The 19,660-nt window shown below is 42.2% G+C and overlaps 1 protein-coding gene across 2 annotated transcripts in view; it reads left to right on the top strand.

Annotated features, from left to right (window-relative positions):
- The window catches only part of TPR7 (Tetratricopeptide repeat (TPR)-like superfamily protein), a 29,345-nt gene extending 11,743 nt beyond the window's left edge, over window positions 1–17,602 (top strand). The window contains exons 9-12 of one of the 2 annotated variants that reach the window (XR_015541173.1): window positions 14,426–14,825; window positions 15,006–15,149; window positions 17,031–17,271; window positions 17,456–17,602. Coding sequence is in view for 1 of the 2 variants with exons in the window: in XM_087376026.1 (XP_087232152.1) it covers window positions 14,426–14,825; window positions 15,006–15,149; window positions 17,031–17,177 (691 nt within the window). In the remaining variant the exon portion in view is untranslated. Of the gene's footprint in view, window positions 1–14,425; window positions 14,826–15,005; window positions 15,150–17,030; window positions 17,435–17,455 lie in introns of those variants that run through there. The other variant, XM_087376026.1, reaches the window with a different exon arrangement.
- The last annotated feature ends 2,058 nt before the right edge of the window (window positions 17,603–19,660 follow it).

The following is a 19,660-nucleotide window of genomic DNA, read 5'->3' as shown; positions in this document are numbered from 1 at the left end:
CTCCTGTCTAATCCGAGTCACAGAACCCGGTCAAGGTGTTGCCCTTGGTAAAGGGCCTTTGATGTATTTCAGCACCCGCATCCTTGCCCTCCAATGGTTCTCCCGGGGCTTATTGGAAAACCTGCTTAGTACACCAGTCGCAAAACTGATGTCCGGTGGTGTGTTGCACAAGTAAATCAAACTGCCCACAAGCCTTCTGTACTTCGCTTCGTCTACCAGTGGTGATGGATCCTCATTTGACTAGTTGGTGGTGGTATTGAGTTCTGGACACTCCACCCTAGGCTGATACACATGCAGTAAGGTGGAGAGGATCATTCAGGACAGAGAGTCCACATAAGCTTGAGGTGGAGCACGTGGGCTCGAGTCGAGAGATATCCGGCAGATAGTGAAATCCCGAAAGCATGAAAAACCTCTTGCTCTTGTTTCTCTACGAAATGTTACTCGTAAAGGGCAGCAAAGTCACTCTCTTTTCTCTCCCTCTCTCCCTCTCTGAACAGATACACTAGGGCCCACGACAATCGTCGGGTTGGACCCCCCCCAAGGTTTTTATTACTTGAGAGAAAACTTAGTACATAAGTTCAGTGTAGAAGCTGTACATACATAAATCCAAATGTAAAATGAATCATTACATGAGCTCTAAGGCTTCCCTTTACTTTCCTAATTACATGCCACTAAGGGCAACTCTGGAGTCTTCGAAGCACTTGGTCACGCGAACTGCCTCCTAGACTCTTGGTAGGCTTTCGTAGCGCTTAGGAAAATAACTCTTCCTAGTACTTGTAACAATTAATTAAAGCGCACCACCATGGCACCCATTAATTGTTAGCGCTTTGCATGCAAATAATATACTGTGGACTAATTCTAGTCATGGTGGGCATCCCCACTGAACACATGTGCACACATAACAAATATAAAAAAATATATTTATTCTCTCGTTGATCGAAGTCAATGCTCTTGATGATAATTAAGGGCTTTGACCAAGGGTTGAGGCGCCTTAATTATAGTCAAGTCTCTCGAACCGAAGTTGGCACAACTCTCTAACCGAAGTTGGCACAACTCTCTAACCGTAGTTAACCCTCTTGGCGTATGCCAAGTCTCGTTGACCGCAGCTCTGTAGTTCTCTGGTTAACCGTAGTTAACCCTCTTGGTAATAAACCAAGTCTCCCCTACCGAAGTCAGGTTTACTTGACCAGAGTCAAGTATCTTTGACGGTAGTCAATTCCTTGACCATTTGACCATAATTAACACATATGAAAACTCTTTTATTATGATCAAATAAATGGTCAACTGTACTTTGACTTAGTATATTTACATTGTGGTGACATCCCCTCGGCTTCTATTTAGTTGACCTCAACTGAAAAGCTTCCTTGTAAACATTCAAAAGCTGTGGATGATCGGATAACATGTCTTCATCCATCCACTTGGCATCTAATGCCGTATAATTCTTGAATTTTACAAGATACCTGTAAAACTCCTTGCCCTGAGGGCCTTTGCGTACAATATGGTACACAATCTTCTTTGGCTGAAGGACCTCCTCTAGCTCATCCACTTCTGGTGGATCTTCTGATACTGCCTCTGTAGGCTCTGGACCCTGGAATTTCTTTAGAAGACTCACATGGAATACATTGTGAATCCTCCAATGCTCTAGCACTGCTAACCTGTATGCAACCTCATTTATTCTTTCTGTAACCTTGAAAGGGCCATAGTATCTGGGAGATAACTTTGCATACACTTTCTGTTTGTCTTTAAACTTGCAGAGCCTAGCTTTCTCGAACTTTAAAAGTACCCAATCCCCTTCCTTGAGATCTAACTGTCTCCTATGCTTATCTGCAGCTCTTTTATGTTTCTCTTGAGACCTTTCGATTGCTGTCTGGATTTCTGTCTGGAGGTCTCTCACAAACTGATTAGTTGCAAATATTTCGTCCTTGGTCCTCAGGATAGGTGGCAGAATCACCTTTCCATAGATGACCTCAAAGGGGGCTTTCCCTGTAGAGTTGTGTACTGTATTATTGTAAGCAAACTCCACCAATGGTAGGTACTTTTCCCAGTCTGAACCTTGGTCACCCACGTAGCATTTCAGCATATCCAATGCTGTAGAATTTGCTACTTCACTTTGACCATCTGTCTGGGGATGGAAAGAAGAAGAAAAATTCAAATTCGTCCCCATATTATCAAATAAAGCTCTCCAGAATAGACTGGTCATTCTGGGATCTCGATCACTGACAATGGACTTAGGCATACCATGGTGCTTAAAGATCTGTGCCATGAAAAGCTTAGCCATATGATCTGCCTTTATGGTTTTGCGAACTGGAATGAAATGAGCTTGCTTGCTGAATCGATCAATGATAGTCCAAATCCCATCATTCCTTGACTTTGATCTTGGCAAATAAAAAATAAAGTCGATTGTAATACTTTCCCACAGTGCCTGAGGCATGGGAAGAGGCATAAGTAGGCCAGGTGCCTTCCGTCTATCATACTTCACTTTCTGACACGTAAGGCATTTAGTAACAAACTGATGTATATCTTTCCGCATCCCTGGCCAAAAGAAATACCTCTCTAGTGCTATAGTTGTTGCTGTAATTCCTCTATGTCCAGCATAGGGAGGTGCATCCAAAATCTTTTTCCTCATCTCCTGGGTGATGCATAGGTAGTCATCTTTCATTAGATACCCATCTTTTAGGGAAGAGTGACTGGTGCACTGCCCCTCTTGCATTTGTTGTAAAATCTTGCCAAAATCTGCATCATTAGCATATTGCTCCCTCATGGCTTCCAGGTCCTGATGATAAGCAATAGTCACATTGTTGACCTGGGGTCTTTGGGACAAGGCATCTGCCACTCTATTCCGAATTCCTGGGGTATGGACAATCTGAAAATGATACATTGACAGCATATTTGCCCATTTCATATGCTTCTTGGAAAGTTTTGTCTGAGTTAGAAAATATCTTAGACTTTGGTGATTTGTTTTAACAGTAAAATCTGCACCCAAAAGATAATGCTTCCATGTGTTCACAGTATGAACTACAGCCAATAACTCTTTCTCATAGATTCCCAGATATCTTTCAGCATCACATGCCTTGATCTCTTCCTACTATGAGACCGTCCCCTATGAGATCTCTCTCTGTGGCTGTACACGAGAGTGTGCCTCTAGCATTGGCACATCATAAGCTGCATTAGGCATAGTTTCTGCTTGAAACAAATGCTGAGCTCTTGGATCCTTTCTGAGATTTTCCATCTCTTGTATACGTGTGCGTACCATCTCCTCAAATTCTTGCTGATTTTGCTGCACACTTCTCTGTCTGGGATGTACATCCCTATCTTGTGAATCCCACTGGATAGGTGATTGAGCCATTTTCTTACAACTCTTTTGAGATATGCAAGTTTCTCACACTCACACTGTGTATGCAACTGATGCACGCAACCTTTGCTTTTCAAACAGAAAATTTACCTCAACAAGAGGTGTCTTGCATTCACAATCTATGCTAGTACCGGGCTGTCAACTCAAGGCATATACCCACAAAGTTGCCAAGGCATCAATGACTATATTGCCCCTTTTCTGGCTGCTGCAAAAAGCACTCAGAATGCATCTGATTCCCTTTTCCTGAGCACAAAGGCATGCATCCCTTTACTTGTGAAAATCTCTGATTTTTCTCTGATTTCTGCTTTTTTCTCACAGTAAATACTCTCTCAGATAGGTGAAAACTGCTAGCAGAAACAGTCTCTGCAACTGTCTCTTTTTTTTGTGTGGAACAGTAACTAGATGAAGTAATTGGCTGGTTACTCTAACCAGACTAGTTTTGGTTTGGTTTGGTTGGCTCTCAATTGGACCTTAACCATCTGTAGTCTAGTTAACCAGCTATGGTCTGGTTAACTAAAACTAAGGTTGGTTAGTCAGACCTGGTTTGACTAACCAGTCTAGTTTGGTTAGACCAACTAATTGAACCTCTAACCAGGGTTAACTAACCAGAGTTAGTCTAGCCACTGGTTTGCCACCTCAGCAGTCCAGGTCAGCTGCCATGTGTCTTGCCATGTCATCACCTTGCATGTGCTGCCACGTCAGCATTAGCTCCCACTGCCACGTCAGCATCCACACGTGTCTGCCACGTCAGCTCTGTGCATGCCATGTGTACGCTTGTGCCATGTCATGTGCCCTGCTTGCTGCCACGTAAGCCTAAGGTTGAACCTTGGCTGGCAAAATCCAAGGTCATCACGCACGTCCGTCAACGTCGCGCAAATGCAAAACCCAGCAAAAGTCTCCGTCTACAGGGTTCGCTCCTTCGCACCTTCTCCACGCCTGACCATAAATGACAAATCTACGTCACGACAAAGAAAACACAATAAATCTATCACTTTGTCCATCGCCCATGAGTAGCGTTCACTCCTGCAAGCCCCTTAACGCCTATTGTGTTCCGTCAGATGTGCGTTGTCAGGCTGTTAGAAATGAAGAGGAAATGAATCACTCAATCCTCCACCCAAGATCTCTCTAACTCTTACACACTCAACTTAGATAGATGACCACAGATGCAACAGAAACACACTCAGAGATAACATCAAGAATAGATAGAGAGAGTATATTCATCCACCGGATGGTGGGCAGAAAAATGGCTCCAAGGGAGCTGTACAAATCACAGCAGGGTGCTGGAGCAAACTGATGAACTCTCTCTCACAAACTCTCCCAGATCTGAGTGCTGAACGCTGCCTTGGAGAAGGGTTTTCGTAGTGCACTGGATGCAGGGATCAATGGAGAAGTCGGCCTTTTATAGACATTGCCTAGGTCCCTTCAGATGACCGACCAGTAGGGTCGGTACCCTGTTTGGTGGCCGACTTCATGGGCCCCATAAAACTGACCAGGGTTGGCCCTGGTCGGTGGCCCTGGTTGGGCCGACTTGGCCTGCCACAGGCCCCTATATAAGGGTGCCCTGTGCAGCCAGTCTGCGCTGCTGTTGCATGCAAATAATACACTGTGGACTAATTCTAGTCACGGTGGACGGCCCCATTGAACACATGTGCACACATAACAAATATAAAAATATATATTTATTCTCTTGTTGACGGAAGTCAACGGTCTTGATCATAATTAAGGGCTTTGACCAAGGCTCGAGGCGCCTTAATTATAGTCAAGTCTCTCCAACCGAAGTTGGCACAACTCTCCAACTGAAGTTGGCACATCTTGGTTAACCGTAGTTAACCCTCTTGGCATATGCTAACTCTCGTTGACCGAAGTCAACACTCTCAGCTCTGTAGTTCTTTGGTTAACCGTCTTGGTAATAAACCAAGTCTCCCCAACCGAGTGTGAGCTCCTGGGCTATTCTATCAGTCTTCCGCTGTGCGTAGCCTCTGTTGGTCAATTTCTAACACAACAGCTAAAACATGCTGGCTGTTAGTGTAGATGATAGTAGAAGATGGCTAATGCCAAGATCTGCAAGCAACTTGCGGAGTGAGACACTCTTTGTGAAGGTTGCCCTGTATTCAGCTTCATAACTGGAAGTAGCAATTGTAGGGTGCTTCTTGCTGAACCAAGAAATGCATGAAGATCCAAGCATGAAACAATTGCCATTGTGAGACACTCTCGTGTTGTAACAACCTTCCCAATCACTCCGTAAAAGCATGCGTAAGTGGGAAATGGCATACTATTGATCAGGCCAGGTATGACATACGTAAATGAGGCAGCCCACAGCCTGTTGATAAAGGGTGGCATCAAATGGGGCACTTCCATCGTTTGAAGAGATACGAAACCCAGGCTCCAATGGTGTAGAAACCGGCTTGCAATCCTTGAACTGGAAGCGGTGTAAGAGCTGTCATACCCCCTCTACGCAAGCAAACTGGATACCCAAGTAGTAGTGCAACCTGCCCACATGTGCCAATAATCCCTTGACATGGAAGTGACCTTAACCTAGCCAATCCCTTTCACGTGATATGATGGATTATTGGCACAAGTGACAATGCCACCATGTGGAGCAGCCCTGCAACAAGACTGCTCCTAACTGACAGTAAACACCCCTAAATTTGGTAGAATGTGCAGGAAAGTTGAGTAGTGAAGTACCTTATGTTTTAGGAAAAAGGTAGGAGTGGAAGGTCATGGGCTGGACCTACAACAGAGACTTGTGAGGGGCTGCACAAGGACAGGAGGAAGTCAATCCTTTTTAGAATTCAGCTGAGTATTGAACTCTTGCTGTAATTTCTATTTCAGTAATGAAGTACAAGTCATGAATGCCTTGCCAAGTACAACTAGAGCCCTTATATAGGTATGGCCGAGGGTAGTACAAAGCAGTATTGCTTATGGGATTACCTCCTAGGATGCCATGTGGCAACTTATGGTATCCCCTAAAAAAAGAAGAAAACACTTACAAGCCAATAAAGGCCTTTCTACTAACTTTTAGCCTAAGTCAAAAGTAACCCTCTGTTACAATCCTCCCTTCTCAAATAGAAATTTGTCCTCAAATTTGAAAAGGCTGTAACCTGGACATACAATGCTCTTTGTAAACCTGAACAGCTCAATTTTGGTCATATCAACTGAACAATGAAGTTTCTCAGTCAAATACCTCCCTGTAGGCATGCTGATCTGTAAATGGATCATATAATATTCCCAAGAAATCAAGCAATTGGGTGGAAGAAGTATGCTGTTCAATATAACAGATCTGATCATATAATCCAGTGCGAGACATGCTGATCTGAGAAAGGATAGTGAATGCTGGCTGCAGCATGTCCATATATGCTATATAGCAAGAGAGAATCAAATCTGCTCATAAAGACTCAATTTTGGCCATAGAATTCAGCTAAGCAGTTGAGGGTACTTCTCCACAATTGTAGATGGCTGCCAAGAAGACTTCTCATCAGGTAGACCTCTCCATTTGATAAGATATTCCATGTAGGACTTGTTCCTCAACACATGATCTCTAAATCAAGGATCTTCTCAGGTATATACTAAATTTGGCCCTCTTCATCCATAGGAGGTAGCTCTTCCATAACTTGCTCCTTAGGCCCCAAATACTTCTTGAGTAGTAATACATGGAATACTTTGTGTATTCTAGAGGATGGTGGGAGCTCCAACTCATAAGCCACTTCCGCAACTTTCCTCAAAACCTTTTAAGGTCCATAATACCTATGAGCAAGTTCAACATTTGTATTACCTTTCAAAGAAGCATGCCTAGACTTATGTAATCTGAGAAATACATAATTCCCTTCTTCAAAATAAAGATCTCTCCTATGCTCGTCAGCATAATCCTTCATCCTTGCTTGGGCCCTTACCATATTATCTTTACATTGCTGTAATAGAGCAGTCATGTGAGCCAAATCATTCTTGGCTTGCTGGCTTGTCAATGCTTGATCAATAATGGTTGATGGAACATGAGCTTTACAGCCAAACATGGCTTCAAAAGGGCTCATACCAATTGAAGTATGCTTGGTGGTATTATAACAAAATTCAGCTAGATGCAACCATTGATCCCACAATGCTTGGGTCTCAAAGCAAAAATGCCTTAGATACTCTTCCAACCAGCGGTTAACCCTGTTAAAGTGCGAGGAAGCTTGCTGAAAATGAGATCAAAGAGAGAGAGAAGGAGAGGAGCGAAGAGACATGTTGAGAAGCCAAAAGAGTAACTTGCATTAAAACTGAAAACTGCATACATACATAGGGCGCCTAATGTTAGGGCCTCATTTATTCATACCACTCTTTGTACCTTAACAATTGGTACACATTTATTGTACTACCCTTCATTTATTTGCTGCCCCCTTGCACATTAGATTGGCATCATTATTTTAACTCTCACACTCCCCCTTAATGATCAATCTGTTCTCTTTTACATTCATCATGTTTCTGAATTTTTCCAACTCATCTCGAGACAATGCTTTAGTAAGCATGTCTGCTGCTTGATCTTCAGTAGAGCAATAAACCAGCTCTATCTCCTTCGCTTGCACCTTCTCACGAACATAATGATAATGAATTTCAATATGCTTCGTCCTTGCATGGAATACTGGATTTTTAGCAATCTGAATACAGCTTTGATTGTCACAGTTGCACCTGCGTGTACTTCATGTATTTCAGCCAATAAGCACCTCAGCCACACTGCTTCACAAACGGCACTTTTTGCTGCAATATACTCAGCTTCAGTAGAGGATAAAGCAACCGTGGGCTGCTTCTTACTCTTCCATGAAATAACTCCAGAGCCAAGTGAGAAACAATATCCTGAGGTAGATCTTCTGTCATCAACACTGCTGGCCCAATCAGAATCACAATAACCAGCCAGCAATAAATCACAAGATGCGACAAATTCGAGACCATAATTATAAGTGCCCTTCATGTATCTCAACAACCGCTTTGCTGCCTTCATGTGGCTTTCCTTTGGATCTGCCATATACTGACTTAGAGCACTCACTGCATATGAAATATCCGGCCTCGTGATAGTAGCATAAATGAGACTGCCAACCAGTTTCCTATAACGTGTGCCATCCACTTTCTTTTCATCTACACGTGAGGTTAGCTTCTCATTCAATTCCATGGGGGTGTGCATTATTTTTGAATCAGCCATTTCAAATCTTTCAAGTACATCTTTCACATACTTGGATTGGGTAAGAAACATACTGTTTTCCTGTCTCCAAACTTCAATACCAAGATAGTAATGAAGCTGTCCCAAATCCTTCATGTCAAATTCAATTGACAAGCTCTTCTTTATGCGCTTAATCAATGAGGTGCTGCTTCCTGTGATTACCAAATCATCCACATAGACAATGATCAATAATAAATCTGCATTTTCATGAAAGACATAAAGATTGGAGTCATTCTTACTGCTCATGAAGCCATTCTTTGTGAGATACTCATCAATCCTTGAGTACCATGCCCTGGGAGCTTGTTTCAAGCCATACAACGCCTTCTTAAGCTTGCACACAAGCCTCTCCTTGCCTTTGATTCCAAAGCCTTGGGGCTGTTGCACATATACCTCCTCTTCAAGAATGCCATTGAGAAAGGCAGACTTGACATCCATTTGTGCGACAGACCACCCATGATGAGTGGCCACTGCCAAAACCAATCGTATGGTTGTCATTTTTGCAACTGGAGCAAATGTCTCCTCATAATCAATCCCTTCTTTTTGCACATAACCTTTAGCAACCAGCCTTGCCTTGTACTTGTCCAAGGTGCCATCTGCCTTGTACTTGATCCTGAAAACCCACTAGTACCAATGGCCTGCTTCCCATGAGGTAACTCAACAAGTGTCCAAGTGTTATTCTTCATGATAGAAGAGTATTCTTCTTCCATTGCTTCTTTCCATTTGCTGTTTTTGATTGCTTCAGAAAATGAAGTGGGTTCATCATTAGAAAGAACTTTTGCCATCAAAGCAAAGTTCACATGTGACGTACCTTTGTCCTTGATTCTTTGTGATCTTCTCAGCCCATCATTGCTACTTTCAGCCTGCTCCAAAGTGCTACTATCTTCAATAGTTTTAATATACCATCTGGGCAATTTCTTCACACTTTGTGGATTGTCTGCATCAACACCATCCATGGGAACCACATTTGGAATATTTGGGACTGTTTCATGCACATCTTGAGGCGGAATGCCTTCATTGATACTTGCTGGCCTGTTTTGAGCTGCCTTGAATCCTTCATCTTTCTTGTCGCCCATCTCTTCATCAACCTCAAAGAAAATGAGGGGATCTTCATCTTCTTCCACCAAATGAAAATCAGCGCTGTTCTTTGTCTCATCAAACAACACATCACGCGTGATTATAACCTTCTTACTCACAGGGTCATAAAGTTTGTAAGCCTTTGAACATGTTGCATATCCAATAAAGATACACTTAATTGATTTATCATCCAATTTCTGCTTGTTTTGCTTGCGCACATGAGCATATGCCAAGCATCCAAACACACGAAGATGAGACACATTTGGTTTCTTACCATAATAGACTTCCTCAGGAGTCATACCATCAAGCGCTTTTGTTGGAGATCTATTCTGCAAATATATGGCTGTGTGGACAGCCTCTGCCCAAAACTTACGTCCCAATCTTGAATCTTTGAGCATGCATCGTGCTCCTTCCACCCCAGTGCGATTCTTTCTTTCCGCTACTCCATTTTGTTGAGAGCTATAAGCTGTAGTAAGTTGATGAAACATACCACTTTCATTGCATAACAAATCAAACTCATTTGACATGAACTCACCTCCTCTGTCTGTGCGGAGAGTCTTCACTTTCATACTTGTTTCATTTTCCACATAAGATTTCCATTGCTTGAACACATCAAGAGTTTCACCCTTACTTTTGAGAAAATACAGCCAGCACTTGTGCGAATAATCATCAATAAGGGACATAAAATAACGTGATCCACCAAGTGAATTCACTTTAGCCGGTCCCCACAAATCACAGTGTATCAATTCAAGTTTTTGCATTGCTCTCCATGAGCTTGCTTTTGGAAATGGAGTCCTTGCATGCTTGCCCAAGGCACAAGGCTCACATACAGACAAATAGATCTCCTTGAAAAGTATAGTCTTGAGAAAGTTGCACTTAAGCAGCCTGACAATATTGCTTACTATGGGAATGCTGACCATTAGCCACCTCAACTTTGATGCCATGATCCAAAGTGGATGGGCATAACTTCACTGGTTGAACTTTGAAGTGTCTTTGCATTAATGAAGTTATGAGTGCTCCCACTGTCAACCAAAATGTGGACTGGTCTGCTATTGATTGTTCCTTTTAACCTAAGGGTTTGAGAGCCCTTGCAGCCCATAAAAACATTTGGAGATATGCTGTACACAACTGATTGTGTATCCCAATACACTTCATCATCATTCACAACATCATTTCCATTAGAATTTCTGATCTCATCCTCATATCCTTCAACAACTTTAATGTTCCATTGTCTAGATCTATTTGAGCACCTTGGCAAACTATCATCCAAAGTATGGTATCAAACATGGATAACCCACTTGGATCAAAGGAAAAGGTGGTCCCCCCTTTAGGACTACGATCCTCATCATCATCAAGGCCTTCATTCACACAGTCTTGATATTCATGAAATTCAGATTCTGCTATAGAAGTATCAGGAGATAAATCCTCATCAATCTCTAGAATCAAGCTCAACTTTGCTCCTGTTTTTGCTTTGCGCACATTCCTATGTTCAGGGGTCCACTTCTCACCACAAAGGTAGCACAAATTCTTCTTCTTCGTGTCATCAATAATTGCTTGAGATAACTGCTTAACCAACTTATTTCTTTTATCACTCAGATCATCCTTTGGAGTGGGTTTAAAGGATGACTTTACATTTGTAGCCTTGTAAGCCTTAGGTTGTCCTATGTCACTGCCATACACTGTGGGGAACCTAGAAATAGAAGAAGTTGTAGCAGGTGCAGGAAGTTTGCTTTCATCATTAGAAACCCCTTTGACCATAAGTTTAGTTCCAAAGTGACCAATACCCAAAGTCTTCTCCTTCCCATTGTATTTGGGTTCATAAAGCTCTACCATGAATAAACAGAGTCAATTTCCAAAACTGTTTGATATAAATTTTCACTGATCCTTGCTGAGTAAGATCATACCACTTACAAATATATTGATCCCTAGTAAAAGGAGATATAAAAGTTTTAAGCTTTTCAGCCTGGAATTCATCCCAAGCACTAAAAGTTAACCCTTCTTGCTGTAGATGCCTCCACCAAGAGTCGGCATAATCTTCCAGATGAACAGAAAATCTGGTTTTACCTTGATCACCCTTTGGATATAGAAGGAAGTAGTCATCCATCTTGCTGAGCCATTCCTCCAATTCCTCAGGATAGGTAGAATCACCTTTGAATTTAGGAAGTATAATCTTGTCTTTCATATCTTTGTCTTGATGAACAGGTCCTTTTGGTTCAATAGATTTAATTGTTTGTATATATTGTATATATTGCTGGAATGTCATTGCTGCCCTAAGGTTTGCTGGTAGCAACTTATATTTATGGAATTTTTGACACAACTCTTCAGCTGTTGAACTGTTATTATTAGGAGTCTTACCATGTGCTGAATCCTTATCCATATGAGCTGTAACTCCACTAGAGTGATAGGTCCTTCAGGCAGAAGCCATAAAACCAACCAGTTCAGTTACATGTATAGGATGATCATCATCATCATCTGAACCCGAGTCTCCATTAATTTGGGCATCCACAGGTCTCTTCCCATCATAAATTTGGCTTCTCTTGAACTGGTCCAACCTTTTATTAAAAGTGGCAGACATGTTCTGCATCCTTTGGTCAATCCTCTGATTATTGGTCTTAATCTCATTAGTTAATTGCTTGAATATCTGTAGCATTGGGTCCATACAACTCTTTATGATCTGCTCTTGGTTAAGGGATGCTTATGGCTGAGGGTAGTACAAAGCAGTATTGCTTATGGGATTAACTCCTAGGATGCCACGTGGCAACTTATGGTATCCCCTAAAAAAAGAAGAAAACACTTACAAGCCAATAAAGGCCTTTCTACTAACTTTTAGCCTAAGTAAAAAGTAACCCTATGTTACAAGTCCCCAAGGATTGACAGAGGGATTTGCAAGAAGTGATGTGCTTAGATGCACCACTGTCAAAATACCAATCACTCAGAATCTGAAATAGATAAGAGTGCAGCATGCTTCTCCGAGGTATTGACATGTCACAACAAATTCCCACTCATCATGAGCCATGTTTGCTGCCTCATGAGTTTGTTCAGGGGCAACATGAGCATTTGTGACAACAAGATCTTTTCGCTCTTTTTTCTGAAGCAATGTGCTTGCAGCATTTTGAGATGTCATGATGGGCTTCCTACAATAATTACAACGCTTTGATTTTTTATTCCCATCAGACGGGACAGAAGTAGATGAAGTGCCAGAAGGTTTGGGCTTGCTGAAATTATTGCCCCCTTACCTTCGCCTTTGTGATTTGTAGCAAAAACTTGATCTGCATGATTGGAAGCCCGATTGGGGCGGCTCTGCTCCTCCTGCGATAGTAGGGCAACAAGCTGATTGAAGCTATAGTGGTCCGATTACCCATGGCCACTAGCCCCAGTGTTGTAGCGAATCTCTGGTATGAGTCAGGGAGCCCATCAAGTGTAGTAGACACTACGTGTGAATTTGACAAAATCTCATCAACATTGATGGGATGCTCTCTAAAATCCTTAATATTGGTGAGATAGGTATCCATGCTGTCCCCTTTGTTCATCTTAACATTATCCAGCTGCCTGCGTAAATAGGTAACCTGGGCCTTATTGCGAATCTGATAAAGACTGGCCAAAGTATCCCATGCATCCACCCCAATTTTTGACCCAAAGTGTGCAAATCTGATGCAAAATTGACCCAATTGCAACCAAAAGCGTCAAAGGCATTTGGTATAGTTGATGTGCAAACGAATGATGAGTTGTACAGTAGGATTGTGCAATTGTACAGCTGATGCAGCATAGGGTGTTAAGAAGGCAGCACAGATTGTACGGTGATTTTGCCGTATGATTGTACGTATAAAATGCAGGTAGTACAAGTGTATGTACGGACGACTCAGCTATAGAGTCACCGGATTGTATGGACGAATCCCAAAGGTGTACGGGCGAAGGTTCCCGTCAGTGCAAATGTCTCACATTGACGTAGGCAATGCACAAATGTTGCACAGGGATTGTATGGGCAGATGATAGCATGTGCAAACGACTTGACAGCAGCAACGCCTGTTTGTATGGTCGATCCTGCATGAAGCCATAGAAATAGCTAGGAAATTCTAGAAATCGCTTAGTTTCATGAAAATTTTCAGCAATGGCAATTCGGAAGCCGCTTGTACCTTCTCATCATTTATTTGAAGAATTCACAAGTATTATGTGTCCAAGGTAAATCGACTCATGCTTAAGGAATTCTCACTTGGGATTCCTTAGCATACAACTTCTCTTGCTTAGTATAAAGACAATGTGAAATGTGTTTCTACTTTTCCAATGATTTACTATATACAAGGAATACACCATATGTGGATTTTCTTAGCCTTTTGGACCCGTTCCCTCCAATATGCATCACCAATGCACCCACTCATCTCCATCTGCACTCTCATCTCAAGACAGTGCGCTTAAGCTGATATGCTCGCTTAGTTTTTAGGGTCGGCAATGCAAGGTTCTGATGTTCTAATGGTTCTGGGAAACTTATGTAATAGAAAGAAATTACCTTTTTGTGGTACCAATGTTTAGTAATTGACTTCCTGAGGTACCTGCAAACATGTATATATGCTTTTCTAGCTGTTGACGTCAGTGGGGATGTCATAGTAGCTAGTCCCTGCTATGCGTGATGGAGTTTATGGTTTTCAATCTTATGAGTGACTATCGTGAGATTGAAACTGCACTATGTTGTGTTTTTAGAGGATTCATCTAGGTATATGTATATATGCTTTTCTAGCTGTGCCTTTTTTCTATATGCTCATTATTGTCAATCTTAGGTAGATAATAACTGATGTGTCATTCTGGGGGAAGTGCAGAAGTATGCACACAATGATGAGCGAGTTGAGGCCAGAGCAGATAGCATCCATGAGTGGTGGCGAAATGACACCTGATATGGCCAAACTTGCATCTGATATGTTAAAAAAAATGTCGCCAGAGGATATGCAGAAAATGGTTGATATGATGGGGACTTTTCAAAGACAAGGTTTGGCTAATGGATCTGGATCTTCCATGCAAACAGCCTCAAGGGGGCCTTCAAATTCTGACAGGTTTTCCTCAAGCTCTGGCTCTCAAATAGAGGAATCTGGCTCTGGTATTGCTCATAATTTAGAGCGTTCTGGTACGAGGCCAGGTTCCGGTCCACAGAATGTGTCCTATTTTGGTCCTGAGATGCAGGCAGAAATGCGGCAGCAGATGAAAGATCCAGTGATGAAGCAGGTAGTTTTCCAAGATTTGATGCACTCTTTGTGATATGTTAATATAGAAAGTTTACGAATTCCAATGATTCTGTTAGCAAAGCAATAGATTGTTTGATGATCTGTTTATTAGTCAACCCCAGTGTTCAGGGTCTGTGACCGGTGTACTGACTTTCTTTTCGCTGATGAAACTGGATAAAAGATGCTTGCTTCAATGGTAGGGCATATGACACCTGAGACTATGGCCACTATGGGAGAGCAGTTGGGCTTAAAGTTGTCACCAGAGGAGGCAAAGCAAGCTCAAAAGGCTATGGCTAACCTTAGCCCAAGTGACCTAGACAAGCTGGTACGGTCTCTCATCAAAGCTTCCTTTTCAATGCTTGTAGGGACGACTATGCAAGGCAAAGTTTGGATGTCTTGAAAAGTATACATTGCAGATTATTGGTCAAATTGACCTGTTTTGAAATTTCAAATGATTTGCTAATGAACGTTTTTGAGTCCATAGCATTGGGGGGGAAAAGGGAGTATTATATGTACAGATCTATCCAGGAAATTTCCATATACTTACAGGCGTGGGCTTGGAAACATTGTGTATGTTAAAAAAATAAAAAGTTTGAAAGGATGTCAAATTTGGGGATATCTACTAGTATGCATCTGATGCATATGAGAGAAACTCATTTGCCCAAACTAGGGTGGGCCCTTATCTTTCTGTTCCACATTAACATCGACGCTCTATTAGCTCAAAAAATAAGTCAAAATTTGAAGCTGATAGCAGAGGGGTGAAAGAGGTGGGAGAGCATATCTCTTGAAGGCAGTAAATTTCCAAAAGTAGAGCAAAATAGGCTGATTGCCTACTCTGGCATGGATCTCATGAATTTAATAGACAAGTGTTCAATTTGGCATAACATCACAATATGGAGGCACATGGGTGTAGCCTACTCCTGCTCATACATGACTCCCACCTGGCATGTTGGTGTGCAGTCAGCTATCTACAGGTAGCGGCAGGCAGTAAAAATCTAACCTGCCTGAGTCACATGGTATATTTACTGGCAGCTCCCACTTGATTTGAATCGATCAGCCTGTATTGTGCTACCTTGACTTTCTTATCTTCTTGTACATTATGCAGCTAGCCACCGAAACCAACAAGAAGACGTTTGCCTTTTTTGGTAGCCACCTATTTCAGAATTTTTGAGCAAGGTTTTACCATTCTTACAGATTCTAGCAGATGGTATTCCAAATTGAGTGTGTCAAAAATCAGTCACTTAGACTTATACAGGTCAAGATTAGAACTAATAAAGAAGTTGCTCTCGATTCATACAACTAGTCAAATGGGTGCGCAGTCTGACCGTTAAAGAGTGCCCTGCCCAAGTCCTATTGATTGTGATATGCAATTTGGATTGCTTAGGCAATTGAAAGTATAGCTGGCACTGTACCTGCTTTAGAGTTCCCATGGATTTTATTCCTTTTGAAAACCATTTGCAGGTTTAATTAAAACCTGCAAATCTATCTCAACCAGAAGCACAGGTTCAAATCAATTATTCCAAGGTTTGCTCTGATAGGACCTGAAGCAACTCTAACATGCTAGGGTTGATACCTGACCTTATCCATAAGTCTAGATCATCCTCAGATCATCCTCAGGTAACATAGACTCCAAGGTAGAAACCAGAAGATGTATACCATAGATCAAACAAGAATCATAAAAGATATAGCTAGTTGACTCACCTCCCAGCCATAGGCCTTGTACGTCAAGGCGCCCACCTGCTTGGATTGTGAGCCAAGTGGCTTCCTACAGTAAGAACATTTGTCTAGAAAGAGGAGGCGTGAACAGTGGACAGGCTTGGTGTCTTTCAAAATCAATAAACCAGACATGACGTAAGTGCTTGCAAAATTCATTGGTTGCACCAGGTTTTGGCATGCTTCTCCTCTGTTGTGAAATATATGTAGGCAGTAGTATTGGCTTGATGAGATCCCATGGAGCGGTGTCTTAGAAGCTTTCTATATTTTATGTTGATTCTGCAGTTTCTTAAACAAGATTTCATTTATGTACATTCACATAATTGAATTCCTGTATTGGAGTCTGGCTGCTCTTTGATGCATAACATACATAAGCTGAGTTGTATGGAACGGAATCGACATAAGAAAAAAGGGGATTTTGTGCAGGTGGAAGCAAGTGTGCTTTGCAGCCCTCCATGTTCATGGTGTTTTCTTTTTTATTGCATCTTTGCAGATGAGATGGACTGATAGAGTGCTGAAATTTTGGGAATATGGAACGAAAGCAAAGAATTTTTTGCTTGGAAGGGCCGGCTTGGTTTTGGCTATATTGATGCTGATCATTGCTGTTATACTCCATTGGTTCGGGTTTATTGGTGGCTAGTGCCATGGGTGGAATACACTGTTTGCCTTTGCAACTTAATCAAGTAGAGTCTCATCTGCTGCAGCAGTTGACCTAAAGGAAGAAGTCCGTTGAGGTCAGTTGTGCAACAATTTTTTATATGCTGTTGTCCGAGGTTTGGAGCTTGAAACCTCGTCTCATTGTGTTAATTACGGAAAATGCTACCATTTATATGATGCACTTTTGTTAAGCTTTTCAAGTGACTTCTCTTATTGCACATTAATCTTTTCAGTCCATGTTTCATTGGTAAATGCTAACAGGGATCGAAGGAAGATATGGCAAGCTTGATTGTGCTTTCTTTGCACAAGGGTTTCTGATTCAAATTTTGTTTAATAAGGTTTCATTTGAACTCCATGCTTGTAGGGAAGAAGATAATTCTGGAAATACAAACTTGATCAATGTGATACAAATTTGCTGCTGCAATGATCAATGCCTCTCTGATTTCTTTGCTTTTCTAATACCGTAACTTTATGCTCTCTTACTGATTGCAACACTTTTGTGAGTAGAGAGGTTGCTTCTTGTTGATTAAATTTCTCAAGATAATGCACAAGGTTTGTCAGTGTTATGATCATGAACCTTCGATATTCTTAGCTTTGTACACGCTGCTTTGTAATTGAGTGAGTGGGCTGTCATACTCACAGGGCATTGTTCTTGTTTTTAAGTTTCACTTCTTGGCCCAAGCTATTTCAAATAAAGCGAAGCTGTATCCTTTAATAGAAATGCTTTGCTGGATATTTACACCATGGTTGGATATATATATATAATTTATTTATTTATACATGTCTAAAGTTTCTTAAGTTTAGGTACTTTAAGTACTCGATCCTAAAACGTACCAAATGTTTCGTACCTGACCTTTTTCACAACCATGATTTACACTTTCTGCATTGCAACTGTTTTATATACAAAAACTCCTTGATGGATGTCCCATTTTGAACTGAGATTGAAGAGTATGATCGCATAAAACTTCAGCCAGCATTTCTATAGTTTCGAGAGGATTCAATACACAAATCTTTTGCCCTTGGAATGTTACCATCATGACACGACAGACCGATGGTGGAGCTTAAGGAACCTTGTGTTTTAATGAGAAAGTAATCTGGCTAGTTTAACTTTCGAGTTCTTGATGCACACCTTGCCAAACATATCCTTTCGTGATAGAGGGGAAGATTGTTAAGGAAATGCCGGCAACGGAGACATGCACAACCATGCGACAACCACCAATGAGCAATTCGCAAGTAGCATACAATCTACAATTATTGTATTTGGTCTATCTATGTATGCTTGCGCGTGTGTGCGACTCTCTCTCTCTCTCTCTCTCCCGTATGGGCGTCTCTCTTCTGACTGCAGCGGCCCTTGCTCTTGCTTCGCACCCCCCTCCCCTTAGGTTTGCTCCTTTGTTTGCTCTCTAGCGTGCCTGCTCCTCTACTCTCCGGGCAGCTAATCTATACCCCCCTCCCGAAACCTAGTTCTAGCTAGGACACGGACGAGCTAATCTATTAGAGGCCTGGGAGAACTTGTTGATGGTGAGTTGGAGCTGACATGCTTCGCATAGAAGTAGGGGCGCCTCATACAAGAGTAGGAGCGCGTCATATAAGAGCAAGCTTATGCTATTTGAGATCAGATTGATCTCATTCAGGGACTTAGGCAAGATATCTCACAGCTCCGACATGAGGTCACCCATACGCATAGTCCCAGGGAGCACTCGAGTTGTTGAGGCACAGATTGCGAGCATGCAATTTGCAATTGAGGAGACTTCCAGTTGGGTCGACGTGGCCAAACGGGAACTTGCGAGGGCAACTGTTTTGGCTATCCTCATGAAGCAGCTGTAGAGAGTCAGTAAGGCTCTCAACATCAAAGTCCGTGGTATCCCGTGTACTACGGCTATATCGATGACAGATGCGACGGTCTTCATGGCCACTACTTTGGGTGTTGCGCGCATCTAACTGAGTAGCCCCTGATCATATGGTTCCATGACGCTCGGGCACGACTTTCGGCTTTCGGACGCAGGTCAGTCCTACGAGACCGATCAGCGATCTCCATGGATGAGGACCTCACTCCGCTATAGATTGAGGAGAGGCGCTCTCTGTTGCAGCAGCAGGATCAGGTCCACACAAGGAGGAAAGTTGGCAGTAGTACGGAAGGGATGACTTCTTATAGACCCCCATCGGGCATCAACCCCCCCTCTCACGTAGGGAGGTGCAGTCTATGAGACTCAGATCTTCGAGACCCTATCCTGCACCATTTAGAACTATAATGGTACCTTATGGTCAGAACCAGGGAACTTCTCCAAATCTTATACATGTCGTGACATAGTCTTTTACACACGGACACATCAGAGTTCAGAGTGCCCTCTACTGGTAGTCAGCAGGTACACATGGGAGTATGCTTACAGAGATGAGATGTACGGGGATCAAGAGGAGTAGCAGTTCTTTACAGATTTATCCTTTTAGGGATCATTTCAATAGAGC

The sequence above is a fragment of the Dipteris shenzhenensis genome, chromosome 6 (genome assembly GCF_047967505.1).
Source record: "Dipteris shenzhenensis isolate YYH24624 ecotype China chromosome 6, Dip_SZ_1.0, whole genome shotgun sequence".
NCBI classification, from domain to species: domain Eukaryota; kingdom Viridiplantae; phylum Streptophyta; class Polypodiopsida; order Gleicheniales; family Dipteridaceae; genus Dipteris; species Dipteris shenzhenensis.
Note: the sequence above shows the minus strand (reverse complement) of the source record. Positions and strands in the feature narration are given on the sequence as shown.